The sequence below is a fragment of the Leucoraja erinacea genome, chromosome 1 (genome assembly GCF_028641065.1).
Source record: "Leucoraja erinacea ecotype New England chromosome 1, Leri_hhj_1, whole genome shotgun sequence".
NCBI lineage: Eukaryota > Metazoa > Chordata > Chondrichthyes > Rajiformes > Rajidae > Leucoraja > Leucoraja erinaceus.
This window is the reverse complement of record NC_073377.1, coordinates 139,881,908-139,899,962: the sequence shown is the minus strand read 5'-3', so window position 1 is coordinate 139,899,962 and position 18,055 is coordinate 139,881,908. Positions and strand designations below refer to the sequence as shown.

Genomic DNA, 18,055 nt, shown 5'->3' with positions numbered 1-18,055 from the left:
AATAAACAGTGAAACGATCCACATTAAAATAAAACTTTATATAATCATTTTTTTCCACAATTTATTTCTTTTGTGTACTTTGAACATTTACAAATGATGCAATGCGCTGGTAGGACATGCCTGCGGTCAGTGTGCTCAACAGTTGCTGTCTGTTGACTATGACTTGTCATGGATCGAAGCAATCTCTTTAGGGCCGGCTCATCTGCTTCACCATCAGGAACTGCCTCTTGAGGTGATTCACCTGCTTCAGGCTTTTCAGCGTCTTGAACTCAATTGAAAGAGGAAAAAGAAAACAGAAAAGGAATGAAAAGTAAAATATATCAATATCCTCAAATATATCTTTTCATTTTTCAAAGTAACATCATATGACCATAAGTAAAAAGATCTGTTGTTTGAGTCCTATTATTACCTTTCTTCCTTCTAGACTTTGCTATCGCTCGATTTATTGTTGTTATGTTACAGAAGTGACGATAGCACTCTGCATCATAACCTGGGATACACTGCTGCCTCCTAATAATAGAAGATAATATGTGTCGGGGTGTATTTTACATCTTGTCATGTTTTATATTATGTAAGACAATATCGACATATCAATGAGGAAATTAAACATGTATGCATGTCCAGGTAGATGGGATGGCAAGTCTGCAAATTATCAAATTAGTGTTCATTAAAGCACAGTGTATGTCCACACAAAACACTTTTGTGTGGACAGGCTCTGAAGAGTGGAGGGGCAGAAGCTACAGAAAAAACAAATCTCATATTACTTAGGTCTGCATGGACTTCAATTCATAAAATGTCAATCTCTTCTTAATGTCAATTAGACTTACACTGTAATTTACTGCCATAGATAAGACTTCAAGTTCAAGTGCAAGAGCAGAGGGTGCAGAATAGCTAGAGAAAGAAATATCTCATAGTACCTAGGTCTGCATGGACTTCCATTCATAAAGTGTCAACCTCTATTTAATGTCAATGAGATTTACACTGTAATTTACTACAATTGATAAGTTATTTCAAGTTTATGTAGAGGCTACAGAAAAAATAAATCTCATAGTCATTAAGTCTGCATGGACTTCAATTCATAAACTTTTAACCACTTCTTAATGTTAATGAGAATACCAATAGGTTACTACCATAGAAAAACAAGTTCAAGTTCACATATCACCAATTCATTTCTACAGAAACATCAACCATTTTTGACTGCAATGGAAGCCTATAAAGTGCGATCAACATCCCTCCGTTTTTCTCCCGTGGTCGGGGGCTGGAAACGGCCGCTACAGACGGCACTATATACAGCCTCCCCACCCTTCCCCCCACCCGCGGAAATGATCCGCGTTCGCGAATCGGCCGCTTCTTAATTGAGACCGCAGCTTCACTATATCGCGGGTACCTGGGCCCCGCGGTCGGAGCACTTTTTCCCGGTAAGTTATCGCAGGCAGCTCCGAGATTAGCTGTTAAAGACTTATTACTCTACAACAAGCTGGCATTAGTAACAATGTTTAATTGACTGTGTTATGGAAACATATAGCTTAGGCCCTCAACTTCATGAATGATTGAGTGAATGAATTAATGAATAAATGATTAAGTGGATGAATGAGTGAATTAATGAATTTATTCCCATTATAAAAGGGTGCAATTAAATTAATTAAAGTCCATACAGATAGATTTTCATAAATTCAGACTTTAGATCTTACCTTTCAGTTAGAGTTGATTCCTGGCTGCCTTCTTTGTGTTGGAGCACCTCAGCAGCGACTTTGCTTTCAAGGCTTTCTTCCACTTAGCAGCACATTCTTCAGCCTTTTTAATGCTTTTCTCACTAAATTCAATTACCTTGCTGCAAGTTTCCACGACATGTATTCCACAGAACAACAAATCGGAATCTCCAGTAAAACAGGCATCTGTAGAGGCACCCTCAGCCATGTTGTGTGCTAGCCTGAAGCAAAGCGCGTGATTGGCCAACTGGCAGACAACTCAATGTTAAACGTGCTGGACTAAAAATTACCAGAAATTTTTCCGGTTTTTCTCTAATTTAATAAAAATGTGCAAGTCTTGTTCATGACGAGTTTCAGGGTGATTTATATAATTTTTTTACACAATATGTGAAAATTTCATGTAGTTTGGTGACTTGGGTCACAAAACTGTAGAATAAAGCCCCTCGGCCCACATCCTAAATGGGGCGACCAGAATTGCATGCAATACTCCACATGCAGCCCAATCAAAGCAATATATAGCTGCAGCATGACTTCCTGACTCTTATACTCAATGCCCCTATCATTGAAGACAAACATACTATACGTCTTCTTTATCATAGAAACATAGAAAATAGGTGCAGGAGTAGGCCATTCGGCCCATCGAGCCTGCACTGCCATTCAATATGATCATGGCTGATCATCCAACTCAGTATCCTGTACCTGCCTTCTCTCCATACCCCCTGACCCCTTTAGCCACAAGGGCCACATCTAACTCCCTCTTAAATATAGCCAATGAACTGGCTTCAACTACCTTCTGTGGCAGAGAGTTCCAGAGATTCACTACTCTCTGTGTGAAAAATGTTTTTCTCATCTCGGTCCTAAAGGATTTCCCCTTTATCCTTAAACTGTGACCCCTTGTCCTGGACTTCCCCAACATCGGGAACAATCTTCCTGCATCTAGCCTGTTCAACCCCGTCTACTTTTGCTGCCATGTACAGTGAGCTATGAACTTGGACTCCAAGATTCCCCCTGCATCTCAATGCTGTTAAGGGTCTTGCCATTCTCTGCCCTGACATTTAACCTCCCAAAGTGCAGCACTTCATACTTGCTCGGGTTAAACTCTACCTGCGTGTGGGGGATGGAGGTGTGTATGGGGGAGGGGGTGGTGTGGGGTGGGGAGGGGGGTTGTGTGGGGGAGGGGGGGGTATGCGTGGGAGGGGGGGTAGGGGGAGGGGTTGTGGGGGGGGTGGCGGAGGGGGTGTGTTTGAGGGGTGTGGGCGGTTGGAGGACGGAGTGTGAGGAGCGGGTGTGTAGGGGAGGGGGGTGTGGTAGGTGGGTGTGTGGGCTCATCGGTTCCCGGCCCTAGCTCCGACCGCACTCACCGGCTCCTGCACCCAGCTCCAAACTTACACAGCGGCTCCCGTCCCCAGCGCCTGTCGCGCTCACAGCTCGCCTCCGCCCGCGCACACAGCCCACGCTCTGCTCCTTCTCTGAGCTTTATTCTCGGTGCCGGTGATTGACAGCGGGTGCCGGAAGGGGCGTTGCCGTCCTGGCGAATAACAGCCAAATAACTCTTGTAATATTTCACCGATCGGAACAAAACCTGGTGCGCATGGAGCAGAGGAGAACGTTGAGTAAGGTGGCAAAAAATCTTAGCGATATAGGGTACCGTCTTTGCACAAATTTAAAACAACGCAAACCAGAAGAGGACAAGATGAGAGTTTTAGTAATAGGATAGACAGATAGCTAGATATAGATAGATATAGATAGATAGAAGATAGATATATATATAGATAGAAGAAGATATAGAAGATAGATAGATAGATATAGATTTTAGGCTTCGTACAATTCTTCAACAAAAAAATAACATGCATTTGTACAGGGAAAATAGTATCAAATTTTTTTTTGGAGGTAACACGGAACCTTGATGAGATCAGAACTTCAACTTTGGCAAGGATATTGACAGTAAAAAATTGCAATCATAGTCAAAGCCAATGAACCAGTAAAAATTGGAAAATTGGATCTTAAGAGGGCTTTGTGGCACGAAGCACGTGTTAATTAGTACTGGTGTCAGAGGTTATGTGGAGAATGGTGTCAATAGTGTGATAGGACAATGAAATTCTTACTTGCCATTGCCATAATTGAATGGTAGAGTAGACTTGATGGGCCGAATGGCCTACTTCTGCTCCTATCACTTATGATCTTTTGGCTAACAGTGAGGAAGAAGCTTTGAGAACCCTAATAGTATGGCAGATTGGTGGCAAATGGAAGTTAAACCAGATACGTGCATGTCAAAACATTTGAGGAGGTGCAACCGGGCAAAAGAAGAAAGCAAGAGTTGGAAGATATTGACCTCTGCGGAGGAGCAAAAAAAATAATGGAGAGTAATGGGTGATTAAGTGGTTTGATAAGGTGGTTTAAAAAGTCATTGCCATTGTTTTGCTTTTGGGTTGCCTCTTTAGAAACATAGAAATTAGGTGCAGGAGTAGGCCATTCGGTCCTTCGAGCCTGCACCGCCATTCAATATGATCATGGCTGATCATCCAACAGTATCCCGTACCTGCCTTCTCTCCATACCCCCTGATCCCCTTAGCCACAAGGGCCACATCTAACTCACTCTTAAATATAGCCAATGAACTGGCCTCAACTACCCTCTGTGGCAGAGAGCTCCAGAGATTCACCACTCTCTGTGTGAAAAAAGTTCTTCTCATCTCGGTTTTAAAGGATTTCTCCCTTATCCTTAAGCTGTGACCCCTTGTCCTGGACTTCCCTAACATCGGGAACAATCTTCCTGCATCTAGCCTGTCCAACCCCTTAAGAATTTTGTAAGTTTCTATAAGATCCCCCCTCAGTCTCCTAAATTCTAGAGACGTTTTGTAACGCAGGAGGTTGCCAGGAGACTTAATTGGGATTGTGATCGACTGAGATAAGTAAAATCTTTTTATTTTAGCAGAGAACTCAAAGACCAGGGGGATATAGATTTAAAGTAATTGATAGAAGGATGAGAGGAGAGATGAACAAAGACTTTGCCAACCAGAGTCTGGAATCATTGACTGTAAGGATGGTTGAAGTGGGGAACTTCATCACATTTTAAAAATACTTGGATGTGCTTTTGGTCATCGGGTTATCGCGTGCTACATTGTGGAAACGGGCCCTTTAGCCCACCTTGCCCATGCTGGGCAACATTTCCTACATGTCCCAGCTACACCAGTCCCACCTGCCTGCGTTTGGTCCATATCACTCCAAACCTGTCCTATCCATGTATGTGTAGGAAAGAACTGCAGATGCTGGTTTAAATCGAAGGTAGATCACAAAATGCTGGAGTGACTCAGCGGGAAAGGCAGCATCCATGTACCTGTCTAACTGTTTCTTAAACATTGGGATAGTCAACTACCTCCTCTGGCAGCTTGTTCCATATGCCCACCACCCTTTGTGTGAATAAGTTACCCCACAGATTCCTGTTAAATCTTTCCCCCTTCACCTTAAACCTATGTCCTCGGTTCACCTACTATGGGTAAGCGTGCTTCTACACGATCTATTCCTCTCATGATCTTAGACAGATCTACAAGGTCACCCCTCATCCTCCTGCGCTCCTGCATGGTATAGAGTCCCAGCCTACTCAACCTCTCCCTATGGCTCAGACCGTCTAGTCCTGGCAACATCCTCGTAAATCTTCTCTGTACCCTTTCCAGCTTTTTCAGAACTGACCTGACAGTTATTAAAAGTTAAAAATCGAATATTTTAGGTTTTTTGATGGGTCTCTGATCCTATCACAGATTGGTCAGTAAAATATTATTAATAAACAATCAGCTTGGAACAGTTACTGAAACTCAGAAATTTTTAAATACAAGGTGATAATATAGAATGACAAATATTGTCAGATTTGTGCCCTCAAATTAGTGTGGCGATCGATGTATTCTGGTACCGTTGGTGATGGATGTCCTGGTATAACTAGATCAGACAAAACAGCTTTCATTCAGTGGTGGTTCAACAAAGCCAGACTGAACCATGAATCAAACATAGGCATCAAGTGCTTTATTGTCATTTGTCCCAGATAGGAGTTCAGTGTGTATATATACACATGCACACACACACTCAATAATTAAACAAATATAGTGCAATAATAATAATAGTCTGTTGTAGTTCAGAGCTTATTTGTTGTGTTTAATAGCCTGATGGCTGTAGGGAAGAAGCTGTTCCTGAACGTGGACGTTACAGTTTTCAGGCTCCTGTACCTTCTTCCCGATGGCAATGGTGAAATGAGTGTGTGGCCAGGTTGGTGTAGGTCTTTGATGTTGTTGGCTGCCTTTTTGATGCAGCGACTGCGATAGTTCCCTTTGATGGTGGGGAGGTCAGAGCCAGTAACGGACTGGGCAGCAGTCACGACTTTTTGTCTTTTTGTCTCACGTCTTTTCTGCTCCTGGACGTCCAAGTCGCCGATCCAGGCCATGATGCAACCAGTCATTATGCTCTCTACTGTGCACCTGTAGAAGCTCAAGAGAATCTTCTTTGACATACCGAATCTCTGTAATCTCAAGTCAAGTTTATTCGTCACATACACACACGAGATGTGCAGTGAAATAAAAAGTGGCAATGCTCGCGGACTTTGTGCAAAAAACAAACAAACAACAAACTACAAACAGAATGGAACAGAATCACATATTCTTTTACATATTACATAGTGGGAGGAAGGAAAAAGGAAAAAAAAACAGCAATTAAAAAAAACAGTAGAATGGTACAGTAAAGTTAGTCCCTGCTGAGGTAGGGGTTTACAGTCCTAATGGCCTCTGGGAAGACACCTCTTCTCAATCTCTCCGTTCTCACAGCATGGCATTAGAGGCGTTTACCTGACCGTAGCAGCTGGAACAGTCCGTTGCAGGGGTGGAAGGGGTCTCCCATGATATTGGCTCTGGAGTTCCACAATCTTCTCGGGAAGTAGAGGTGCTGATTATAATTCTTTATAATGTGTAATGCTGTAATAGCTGAATCATCTTGTGGATTCAGTTATTTTTTTCTGCATAAGTGAATTGTATAAATGAATTGCCATATCAAGTTTATTTGTGTTCTGCTGCACGCAAAGTCCGGCACACCATCCAGCAATGAAGGATACAGCTTAATCAACAGTGTATTTAAGGATTTTTGCATACTTGGGCAGCATTTGAAAAAATGTCTAGCAATATTTCTAATGATAGATAGATTTGCTGCCAAATATATATACATCTTACACAGTGGACGAAGCCCTTTCAATCACAAGATCTATGTAAAATTCTCGGTACAGTATTCAGTTTTGTGCGCATAACAATGCCCGGACTTGATCATCCTGGTAGGATTTTGCATTTATTTTCATAAATGGATTAGAAATAGTTAATGAACAACACGTCTGTCTACTGATCAGATTGGGAGGAAAGAGCAGCATATATTATCAGATAGTGTGACTGAAAACAGGAAGTATGCTTGTATAGTTTGTGGCTAAGCAGCAAGCTAATACCAGAAAGTGCAAGGAAGTACTAGATCTGATAAAGTTTTACACTCATTTACTTAATTTTTGTTTTTTTGGTCTGGCAACAAATATTTGTTCTACTGCATCCTGAAGTTTTGTTAGTACTTTTTGGGAGGTGAACGATGGGAATAATAGTTCTTTAATTCATTTGTGATAGGGTGGCATTTTTGGGAAGCACTGCATTTATTGCCCTGCCGAAATTACCCTTGAGAAAGTGGGGCCAGACACTTCCTGTATTGATGTGGGCACCATTTAGGGACCGCCCTTGTCCCATATTTGACTGCTACTACTCGGGTCGAGGGGACTGTCGGGTCGGAGCGCCACGTCTGGCCCCGCCTCACCCGTCCCGAGGTAGTGCAGCCTATGGAGTGCAGCAGCAGCGCCTCGCCCGTGGCCTCGTCGGTCGGCAGCCCGGCCAGCTGTCCGACCTTCGGACCTTAGTTTACCGCCGACACCACCACCCCTCCTTCTCATGGCCGAGGCTGGACGAGGCTGCCATCGTGCGGCGCCCCCTGGTGGTATAGAGAAGTCAGGAAAATGGGATTATGAGGCAGAGATCAGCCATGATTGAATGGTGGAGTAGGCTCGATAGGCCTAATTCTACTCCTGTTACTTGTGAATGACATGTATGATTTTGTAGCAGTGGCAGATGGAATTTAATCCTGCAAAATGTGGGCTGGTGCATTTTGGGAGGATTAACAAAACCGGAACACACATAACCCTCGTTATAACGGACCATGGATGGGTGTAGGGGGGAGGGGGGGTTGAATGGTGTCCGTTAATGTCGATTGTCCGCTATAACTGAAAAGGATGGTGATTCCGTGAAACAACAAATTGTTTTCCAATACAAAATTCTTTTTAATAGCTAAAAATGTATTTTTGTTACAACAAGCTAAAAATTGTAGAGGGCTGTTTATTCTCTCCAGAGATGCTGCCTGTCCCCACTGAGTTTGTCCAGCCTTTTATGTCTATCTTCTATTTAAACCAGCATCTGCAGTTCTTTCATACACACACGAGGACTGTTTGTTACATTGTGTAAAGGGCCTGTCCCACTATGGCGAACTTATTTGCGAGTTTAGGAGAGTCTGCGTTCGCCACAAGCTTGCAGCGTGGCCGACAGATGATTGTAGGTGGTCTCTGGTAAGTCTCCTTCATGGTTGAGAAGAGTTCCCACGGCCTCAGTTTGGTCGTTGAAAAATGTTCTGTGAGTAAAAATTGGTCGGCATGGGGAAAATCGATACTTTTGAACTCGTAGTGCAGTGGTAGTGGGGTCGTCATGTTGTTGTAGGTAGTCGAGGTAGCCGTTGGTAATCTCCTTTGCTGACTGGGCATTTTAATTGGCTAATTAGGGGGGGAAAAACTTAAGCACGAGTTTTCAGAACCAAGGAAAACCAACTGGTAATGTTAAATGCCCGCTAAACTTCACAGCTGTGTATCTCTGGCTTATTAAAAGTTGTCCCCCCCCCCCCCCCCACTTCCCCTTCCCCCCCCCCCCCCCCCCCCCCCCCCCCCCCTCTTGTGCGGGGATCGCTGGTCGGTGTGGACTCGGTGGGCGAAGGGTCTGTTTCCCCGCTGTATCTGTAAACTAAACTAAACTAAAACATTGAAACAAATACAATTCTATACTTAACAGTGTAGAGGCAGATTATCTGAATGGCCAGAAGCAGTGGTCACAGTCTCACAATAAGGAGTCAGCCATTCAAGACTGACACGAGAGGAAATCTGTACTCCCATTACAAAATGCATTTGCTGTGTGCATGATCCTTTGGGTCTCATTGACATTTGGTCTTTAGTTTTTCATGACTGTCATCGTATCTCACCATCACTCAATCCAAATTTTAAAACGTTCTTAAATCATGCGCTATCAGAAGTCCACTCTAATCTACGCAACTAAAAGTATTCTTTCTTTTGCATTTGTCACGATGTTTCATACAGTCTCTTATGTTCTGCAGCAAAAGGACTCAGGATCGTGCTTCCGACTGAGACAATGCACAGTGGCCCTTTACAACACTCTCGTCTCATCTGATGGTAGGTCAATGGTCTACTTGAATGATTTATTAAGTTTATATCTTGTTGCTGAATTATCAGCATTGACTGTAGTGAAAAATCTGGCAAGAAGATTTGCTTGCATCGAACCCGAGTCTCTGGTGCTCCAAGGCAGCAACTCTTTAACGGCCTGTTCCACTTAGGCGATTCTTTCAACGATTGCCGGCGACTGTCACAGTCGTGGCAGGTCGCCCAGAACCGGCGACTGGACCCCCCTACGGCAATGTCTACGACAACCTACCACCTAGTCGACATCAAGCTACTGCAAGCAACCAACAACCGGCGATCCATTAGGACGTCCACCTGTGACCACACCTACGACAACCTACGACCACACAGGCGACAACCTACGACAACCAAAGTCAACCTACGTCCACCCGCGACAAGCTACGACCCTGTTGGTGACAACTGAAGACAATTCAGTCGCCGGTACCTGTTGCCGTTTGACGTAGGTAGTCGCCATGGAATTCACCGAGGTCATCACCTGGCGACAACCTGCGTCATCCTGGTGACAGCACCTACGACAGGAGAAGACAAGCTACGTCAAGCCCACAGTCGCCGAAAGGTTTTGAACATTTCAAAATCCAACGGTGACAAGAGAAAAGTTACGACTCTTTAGGCGACCTGAGGAGACTACTCACGACCATACAGGAGTCACCCCACGACCATCTGGCGACAGCCTAGTCGCCTGTAGTCGCCGAAAAAATTGTCTAAGTGGGACAGGCCCTTTATTATTTTAATGATCTTGTATTCCATTTAAGCAGCAGATGATTTAAAATGCCTGTTTATGACACCGAAGGATTTCCTACTGTTACTGATCCTGCGTCTGACAGCTACTTCAGATTGGAACATTTGTGTTCCTTGCTGTGATCACATGCATGGCAGAACTGTGTTGCAGGGCACCAGGTCCAAACTGGTTTTGTAGTATCATTGGTGTCTGTTTCACACAATATTCTCCACTCTGTTTGCATATGCTTAATTCCTGAAAAATGTAATTGCATAATTTTTAGTTTAGTTTAGAGATACTGCGCGGAAACAAGCCCTTAGACCAACCGAGGACGCACAGACCAACGATCCCCGCGCACTAACACTATCCTGCACACACTAGGGACAATCTACATTTACACCAATTAACCTACAAACCCGTACGTCTTTGGAGGAAACCGAAGATCTCGGGGGAAAAGCCCACGCGGTTACAGGGAGAACGTACAAATCCATACAGACTGCACCTGTAGTCGGGTTTGAACCTTGGTCTCTACTGCTGCGCCACCATGCCGCCCTAAAACAAGGTCTTCCTTAACACTAAAGACACTAAAACAAGGTCTTCCCTTTCACTGGCACTCAGGAGCTCTCAGTCTGGCATTGTGTAATACCTAAATAACAGTTAATCCACTCTAATGTAAAAGCTAATCTGTTCTTATCCTTGTCCAACCAACTGTTATAACGAAAAGATGTCTGATTGATAACAATCACTGATACCAGCCTTCAGAAAGTTTCTCCATTTTCTTGCTTCCCTATACTGTTTGAGGTGCCTTCGTGTATGCCCCAAGCATAAACTAGTGACTGAATTGCACATGTTTATTGGGGCAGTGAAAGCATCTTAAGAATCAAAGTCTGCCCTCTGGCAGTGGAAACTCCACAGGCAGGGCTGTGCTGGTTAACTTTAAGGGCCTGTCCCACTTGCATGCGATTGCATGCGTCTGGCGCGACCAAACGTGGTCGCTTGAGGCTTAAGTACCGCGCGGGGCCGGTCCCACTTCCAAGTGCAGAGTCGTATGGAGTTGTGCGGGGCTGGTCCCGACATCGCGCGGGGCTCCAAAAATCCCGCACTGTCCGAACATTCCGCGCGCCAACAGCCTGTCGGCCCTCAGGCGCATTGAGGGCGTACGTAGCGTTTTGACGTCGTACACCTAGCGTGTGGCGTTGCGCGATTACATCACCGCCCAGCGTGGAGTGGCGCGATGACATCACTGCCCGGCATGGCGTTACGAGACGAGATGACGTCACCGCCCAAAGCCGTGCGACGCCCAAATTGAGTCGGCCCACCTCCTTCCCAGCTGATTGGTAAGTATGACGCAAATTGCGTCACGCGCGTACTTTGCGCATACTTACCGCGAACTTAGTGCGAACTCCGCTTCCGTTTGGTCACGCCAAACGCATGCAATCGCATGCAAGCAGGACAGGCCCTTTAGTTTCATGAATGGCTCCTTGATCTACTTGATCAGTTCTGAATATGGCTCCCACCCTTGCCTGCACCCCATTTCCAGGGAGAAAGATTGAGTGTTTTTGTTTCAAATTAGCTCCAAGATTACATAGCGAACTAAAAGCTGACTTTGCATATGATGCTGAGGCGGTCACGGTGCAGCAGCGGTATAGTTGCTGCCTTACAGCGAATGCAGCGCCAGAGGCCTGGGTTCGATCCCGACTACGGGTGCCGTCTGTATGAAGTTTGTACGTTCTCCCCGTGACCTGCGTGGGTTTTCTCCGAGATCTTTGGTTTCCTCACATACTCCAAAGAAGTACAGGTTTGTGGGTTAATTGGCTTGGTAAATGTAAAAATTGTCCCTTGTGGTGTAGGATAGGTTATGTGTGGGGATCGTGTTTGTGTGGACCGTGTTTCCCCGCTGGGCAGTGATATATCGCTGTGTGCAGGACGCAGATAGCACAATGGGCTAAGTGGCCGAAGGGTAGCCGGTTCAAATCCCGCTTGGAGTGCATACTGTCGTTGTGTCCTTGGGCAAGACACTTCACCCACCTTTGCCTGTAATGGAATGTTACGGCGGCAGGCGCGGGCACACCGCGACGCCCTGTGTCTCCCTTTCAAGGGAGATGCTAAAAATGCATTTCGTTGTCTCTGTACTGTACACTGACAATGACAATAAATTGAATCATTTCATTTCATTTTTCATTTGCAATGAAAGTGCAATTTGTGAATTATTGTGCGTTTATTTTCCAGAGGTGACTGTCGAATGCAAAAATAGGTTTACAGTAATCTCCATCAAGCTCCCCTCCAGAAAAGAGTGCTGCCAGTTTATTGTAAAGCCACTGTTGATGAATGTTGGAAACTTTCTGAGGGATGTGAAGGATGAAGATCAAGGCATCAGCAACATTGCAATCCTTGCAGAAGGTGATTATTTAATGTTCCATTTGAAAGCTACATTTAAATGTGTACAGACCTTCTGCTTGTTTTTTATATGTAGAAGAACAGAGTAGATTATTCTGCCCATCAAGCTTTATCCACCATTTGGTATATTAATGCTTGATCCTCAATTTTCCGGCACGATGGCGCAGCAGTAGAGTTGCTGCCTCGCAGCGCCAGAGACCCGGGTTCGATCCTGATGAACAGGGTGCTGGCTGTACAGAGTTTGTACGTTCTCCCCGTGACCTGCTTGGATTTTCTCCGAGATCTTCGATTTCCTCGCACATTCCAAAGATGTACGGATTTGTAGGGTAATCGGCTTGGTATAAGTGTAAATTGTCCCTGGCGGCCCTCAGCAAAGGTTTCCCAGGGCTCCGCGATATTAAAATCAGCGCGGCTCGAGGCTGGGAGCTCCGCAAACCACAGCTCCATGATGTTGAAGCAGCAGGCCCAACACTCCAGAACTTCAAATGGCGATCTAGGTAAGGCATCGCCCGCTCCGCGATGAATCCAATATGTATTTTAAAACCAACTGTTTAATGACAACATACAGTAGGATCTAAATGTATCGCACTGTCACTGTCGGGTAGTCATGGTCCTCTAGTCGTGGGGTGGGGGATTGGGAGTGGGGGGGCCTCACAAGTGAAATAGCTTAGGGCCTCTCTTCATCTAAATCCGACCCTGCCTAGTGCATGTAGGACAGTGTTGATATGTGTGGATCACTGATCGTTGCAGACTTGGTGGATGGAATGGCCTGTTGCCGCACTGTATCTCTAAACTAAACTAAACCATATCCCTGAATTTTAGTGACTTGGCCTCTGCAGCCTTCTGTGGTGCTGAGTAGCACAGATTCATAAATTTATACAATACAGTGTTATCTCTTCATCCCAACTTGCCAATGCTTACGAAGATGACCATCTAAGCTTGTTCTATTTGCCTGTGTTTAGCCCATATTGTTCTAAATGTTTCCTATCCCAATGTCTTCAAAATATTGCAATTGTAGCCACCCCTTCCTCTTCCTCTGGCAGTTCGTTCCACAAACCCTCCACCATCCATGGAAAAACTTTCCTTTTAAATCTTTCTCCTCTCACAATGCTGTGTCCTCTATTTTTAGACTCCCCAATACTGGGGGAAAAAATATTCTGATTATTTGCCCTATCTATGCCCTTCATCATTTTATAAACGTCTAAAAGGTCTCCTGAGAAAACACTCCTAACTGTTGGAGTCTCTTCTTGTAACTCAAGCCAGTCCAATCCAGGCAATGGTCTTGTGAATCTTTTCTGCAGCCTCTCCAGGTTCATAAGTGATGGGAGCAAAATTTGGCCTTTGGGCCCATGAAGTCTACACCGCCATTCAGTCGTGGCTGATCTATCTCCACAACTCCACACAATACTCCAAGTGCATACTAACTAATGTTTTTCACCACTATAATATGATGTCCTCATTCTTGTAGTCAGTGACACAGCCAGTGATGGCAAGCACGCCATAGCCGTGAGTAATTACTCAGGGTAGGCACCGGGTAGTCAGTCGGCCTTTAAAAAACTGCGCATGGGCAGATCGGTTCTGTAGGCAGTCAGTCGACTTTGGAAAAAATCTTTTAAAAACGCACGTGCGCAGTTTGGTCTCCTCTCCTGTGGGCGTGCGCAGCACCTTGTGCGCAGGCAGCGCAGCACACATGCACGCAGTCCACGCTTATGCCCTTTGTCAGTGAAAGCTTGAAGCAGCGTCCACGGCACGTGAGTTGAACATAGTTACGTGTATTATGCGTACTGCGGATGAAAGACATAAATGAGAATTATGCCTACCTAAGATCCATTATTAGAATAATAACCATTTAATATTAAATACTGAATTGGGTAAATTAATAGGAAATATTTTCTATTTATATTTAATAATTACCTTTTTATAATTTTAGTCAGAGTAGGCACTGCCTACCTTGCTCACCCTGACGGCCCGTGCTGCCTTGGGTATCTGTCTTCTACACACTCCCCAGGACCTTAGCATGGTTTAACTTTCCAAAGTGCATCCCTCTGCACTTGTCTGGTTTTAGATTCCATCTGCCATTCCTTTACCTGCTCTCCCAGTTGATTAACATCCTTTGGTAACTTTAGACATACTTCTTCATTGGCCACTGTACCACCAATTTTGGTGTCATCTGCCAATCTGCCGCCTATATATTCTCATCCAAAATCATTAATATAGAGAGAACATAGGACTATACAACACAGGGACATGCCCTTTGGCCCACAATGTTTGTGCCGAACATGATGCCAAGTTGAACTGATCTCATCCAGTATCTACATCCCTCTAGTCCCTGCACTTCCATGTGTCTTAACAGACCCCTCAGCCCAACTTGCCCACGCCGAACACAATGTCCCAGCTACACTAGTCCCACCTGCCTGCATTCGGCCCATAGCCACTAAACTTTTCTTATCTATGTTCCTGTCCAAAGTTATCCTTTTGCTCTTAATGTATGTTTAGAATCGTTTGGTATTTTCCTTTACCTTATCTGCCAAAGATAAATCATATCCCCTTTTGTTTCTTGTGTGTAATTGTACATTCCTTATAATTCTCAAAGAAATCCTCTTAGGGCTAACGGAATCAAGGGATATGGGGGAAAAGCAGGTACAGTGTACTGATTTTGGATGATCAGCCATGATCACATTGAATGGCGTGCTGGCTTGAAGGGCCGAATGGGCTGCTCCTGCACCTGTTTTTCTATGTCTATGTTTCTATGATTTGCTTGATGCCAGCTGCTTATACTTGTCATAGACTCCTTTTTCCTGACCATAGCCCCAATCTCCCTCATCAACCAGGGTTTCGTCATCTAGCCAGGGATTTTCCTTCACTCAAAGGAGGAAGGGGAACAGATAATATTTCAGGTTGTTGACTCATCATCAGAACTGAGGGAAGGTGAGTCTATACAGTATTCAAGTCTTACTCAGATGTGGGACTGTGGGCATTTCTTGGCTTGATTCGTCAAGGGTCTTGAACCACAAGCGAACAATGGGAATGTAAAGTGGCCAGATCGAAATAACATTTAATATCGAACGATGGGATTTGTTCGTGGGAAACTACTATGAAATGAGATGATTGCTTGAAATACTATGTAAATTCAAACGAGTAGTTGGTTATACATAAAACAACCATGGAACAGTACAGCACAAGAACAGGCCCTTTGGCCCACAATGTCTGTGCTAAGCAAGATGCCATTAAACTAGTCTCCTCTGCCCACACATGATCTATACCCATTATTTAAATGGTGTCTAGTTGGGAAAAGGGGAAGTACAACGGGATCTGGGGGTCCTTGTTCATCAGTCAATGAATGTAAGCATGCAGGTACAGCAGGCAGTGAAGAAAGCGAATGGCATGTTGGCCTTCATAACAAGAGGAGTTGAGTACAGGAGCAAAGAGGTCCTGCAGTTGTATAGGGCCCTAGTGAGACGACACCTGGAGTATTGTGTGCAGTTTTGGTCCCATAATTTGAGGAAGGACATTCTTGCTATTGAGGGAGCGCAGCGTAGGTTCACCAGGTTAATTCCTGGGATGGCGGGACTGTCATATGCTGATAGAATGGAGCGGCTGGGCTTGTATACTGTGGAGTTTAGAATGATGAGAGGGGTTCTTATTGAAACATTGTAAGATTATTAAGGATTTGGACAGGCTAGATGTTGCCGATGTTGGGGGAGTCCAGAACCAGGGCCACAGTTTAAGAATAAGTGGTAGGCCATTTGGAATGGAGACGAGACTTTTTCACGCAGAGAGTTGTGAGTCTGTGGAATTCTCTGCCTCAGAGGGCGATGGAGGCCGGTTCCCTGGATACTTTCAAGAGAGAGCTAGATAGGGCTCATAAAGATAGCAGAGTCAGGGGATATGGGGAGAAGGCAGGAACGGGTTACTGATTGGGGATGATCCGCCATGATCAAAGGTATGCCGTTTATTGCACACGGTATTGGGGGTTCAGTATTGATATGGATAGAGAACTGGCTGGCAGACAGGAAGCAAAGAGTAGGAGTACACGGGTCCTTTTCACAATGGCAGGCAGTGACTAGTGGGGTACCGCAAGGCTCAGTTCTGGGACCCCAGCTATTTACAATATATATTAATGATTTGGACGAGGGAATTGAATGCAACATCTCCAAGTTTGCGGATGACACGAAGCTGGGGGGCAGTGTTAGCTGTGAGGAGGCTGCTAGGAGGCTGCAAGGTGACTTGGATAGGCCGGATGAGTGGGCAAATGCATGGCAGATGCAGTATAATGTGAATAAATGTGAGGTTATCCACTTTGGTGACAAAAACAGGAAAGTAGATTATTATCTGAATGGTGGCCGATTAGGAAAGGGGGAGATGCAACGAGACCTGGATGTCATGGTACACCAGTCATTAAAAGTAGGCATGCAGGTGCAGCAGGCAGTGAAGAAGGCGAATGGTATGTTAGCATTCATAGCAAAAGGATATGAGTATAGGAGCAGGGAGGTTCTACTGCAGTTGTACAGGGTCTTGGTGAGACCACACCTGTAGTATTGCGTACAGTTTTGGTCTCCTAATCTGAGGAAAGACATTCTTGCCATAGGGGAACAGACACCAGACTGATTCTGGGATGCCATAGAAGAAAGACTGGATAGTACAGAATTTAGAAGATTCTTACAAAATTCTTAAGGGGTTGGACAAGAGATTCCCGATGGGGGAAGTCCAGAACAAGGGGTCACAGTTTAAGACTAAGGGGGAAATCTTTTAGGACCGAGATGAGGAAAACTTTTTTCACACAGAGAGTGGTGAATCTCTGGAATTCTCTCCCGCAGAAGGTAGTTGAGGCCAGTTAATTGGCTATATTTAAGAGGGAGTTAGATGTGGCCCTTGTGGCTAAAGGGATCAAGGGGTATGGAGAGAAGGCAGGTACAGGATACTGAGTTGGATGATCATCCATGATCATATTGAATGGCGGTGCAGGCTCGAAGGGCCGAATGGCCTACTCCTGCACATATTTTCTATGTTTATTTAACATGTTATCTTGCTTTTTGGTGTGGCTTAATTTTAATCTTATGATGCGAAATATTTTATTTAGGCATGTTACAAATCTGCCATGTCTTCCCTGCCGATATAGGCTTAAAATCTATGGCAACAGCAACATTCCAATCGAGCACATTCCAGAAACATCCACTCTCAAGATAATCAAATTGATTTTTTGTTTGCACAATCATGTCAAAAGAACATCTAAATCATCTATATTTTGTGTTATTGTCCATCCATGATCAATATTTTCATACTAAATATCCACAGTACAGTTTTAGTCAGATGTATTGTGCAAATAATAATGATTTTGATTATCTTGAGTGTGGATGTTTCTGGATTAATTTATGGGAATTGAACATAAATTCCTTCCATTTGGCATATAAATTCATGACAAATTGAGATTTAAAAATCATGTTATATTATGAATTCTTGTGTGAATGGGGTCAGTTTGTTATTTGTTATTTGGATACTTAGGCTATTTAAAAAATGTAGCCTTTTCTTAAGAAATGGATAGATGTTTAGATCTAGTAATTGATTAGATGAATTTAATTGATTTGATGAAACAATTTTGTGTTGGGTTGTAGCGGCGCCTACTGGCCCACGCAGGTATCGAACCCGGCGTTCAGAAACCGCGGTTACTGACTCGGGAGGGGCTGCTTGCTTTCGCGC

The 18,055-nt window shown here is 44.4% G+C and overlaps 1 protein-coding gene across 1 annotated transcript in view; it reads left to right on the top strand.

The window, feature by feature from the left end:
• LOC129702676 (calcium uniporter regulatory subunit MCUb, mitochondrial-like) overlaps window positions 1-18,055 on the top strand; it is a 60,573-nt gene that overhangs the window by 19,525 nt on the left and 22,993 nt on the right. Inside the window, 2 exon segments of the mRNA XM_055644579.1 lie at window positions 9,141-9,216; window positions 12,191-12,361. Of these exon segments, the coding sequence (XP_055500554.1) occupies window positions 9,141-9,216; window positions 12,191-12,361 (247 nt within the window).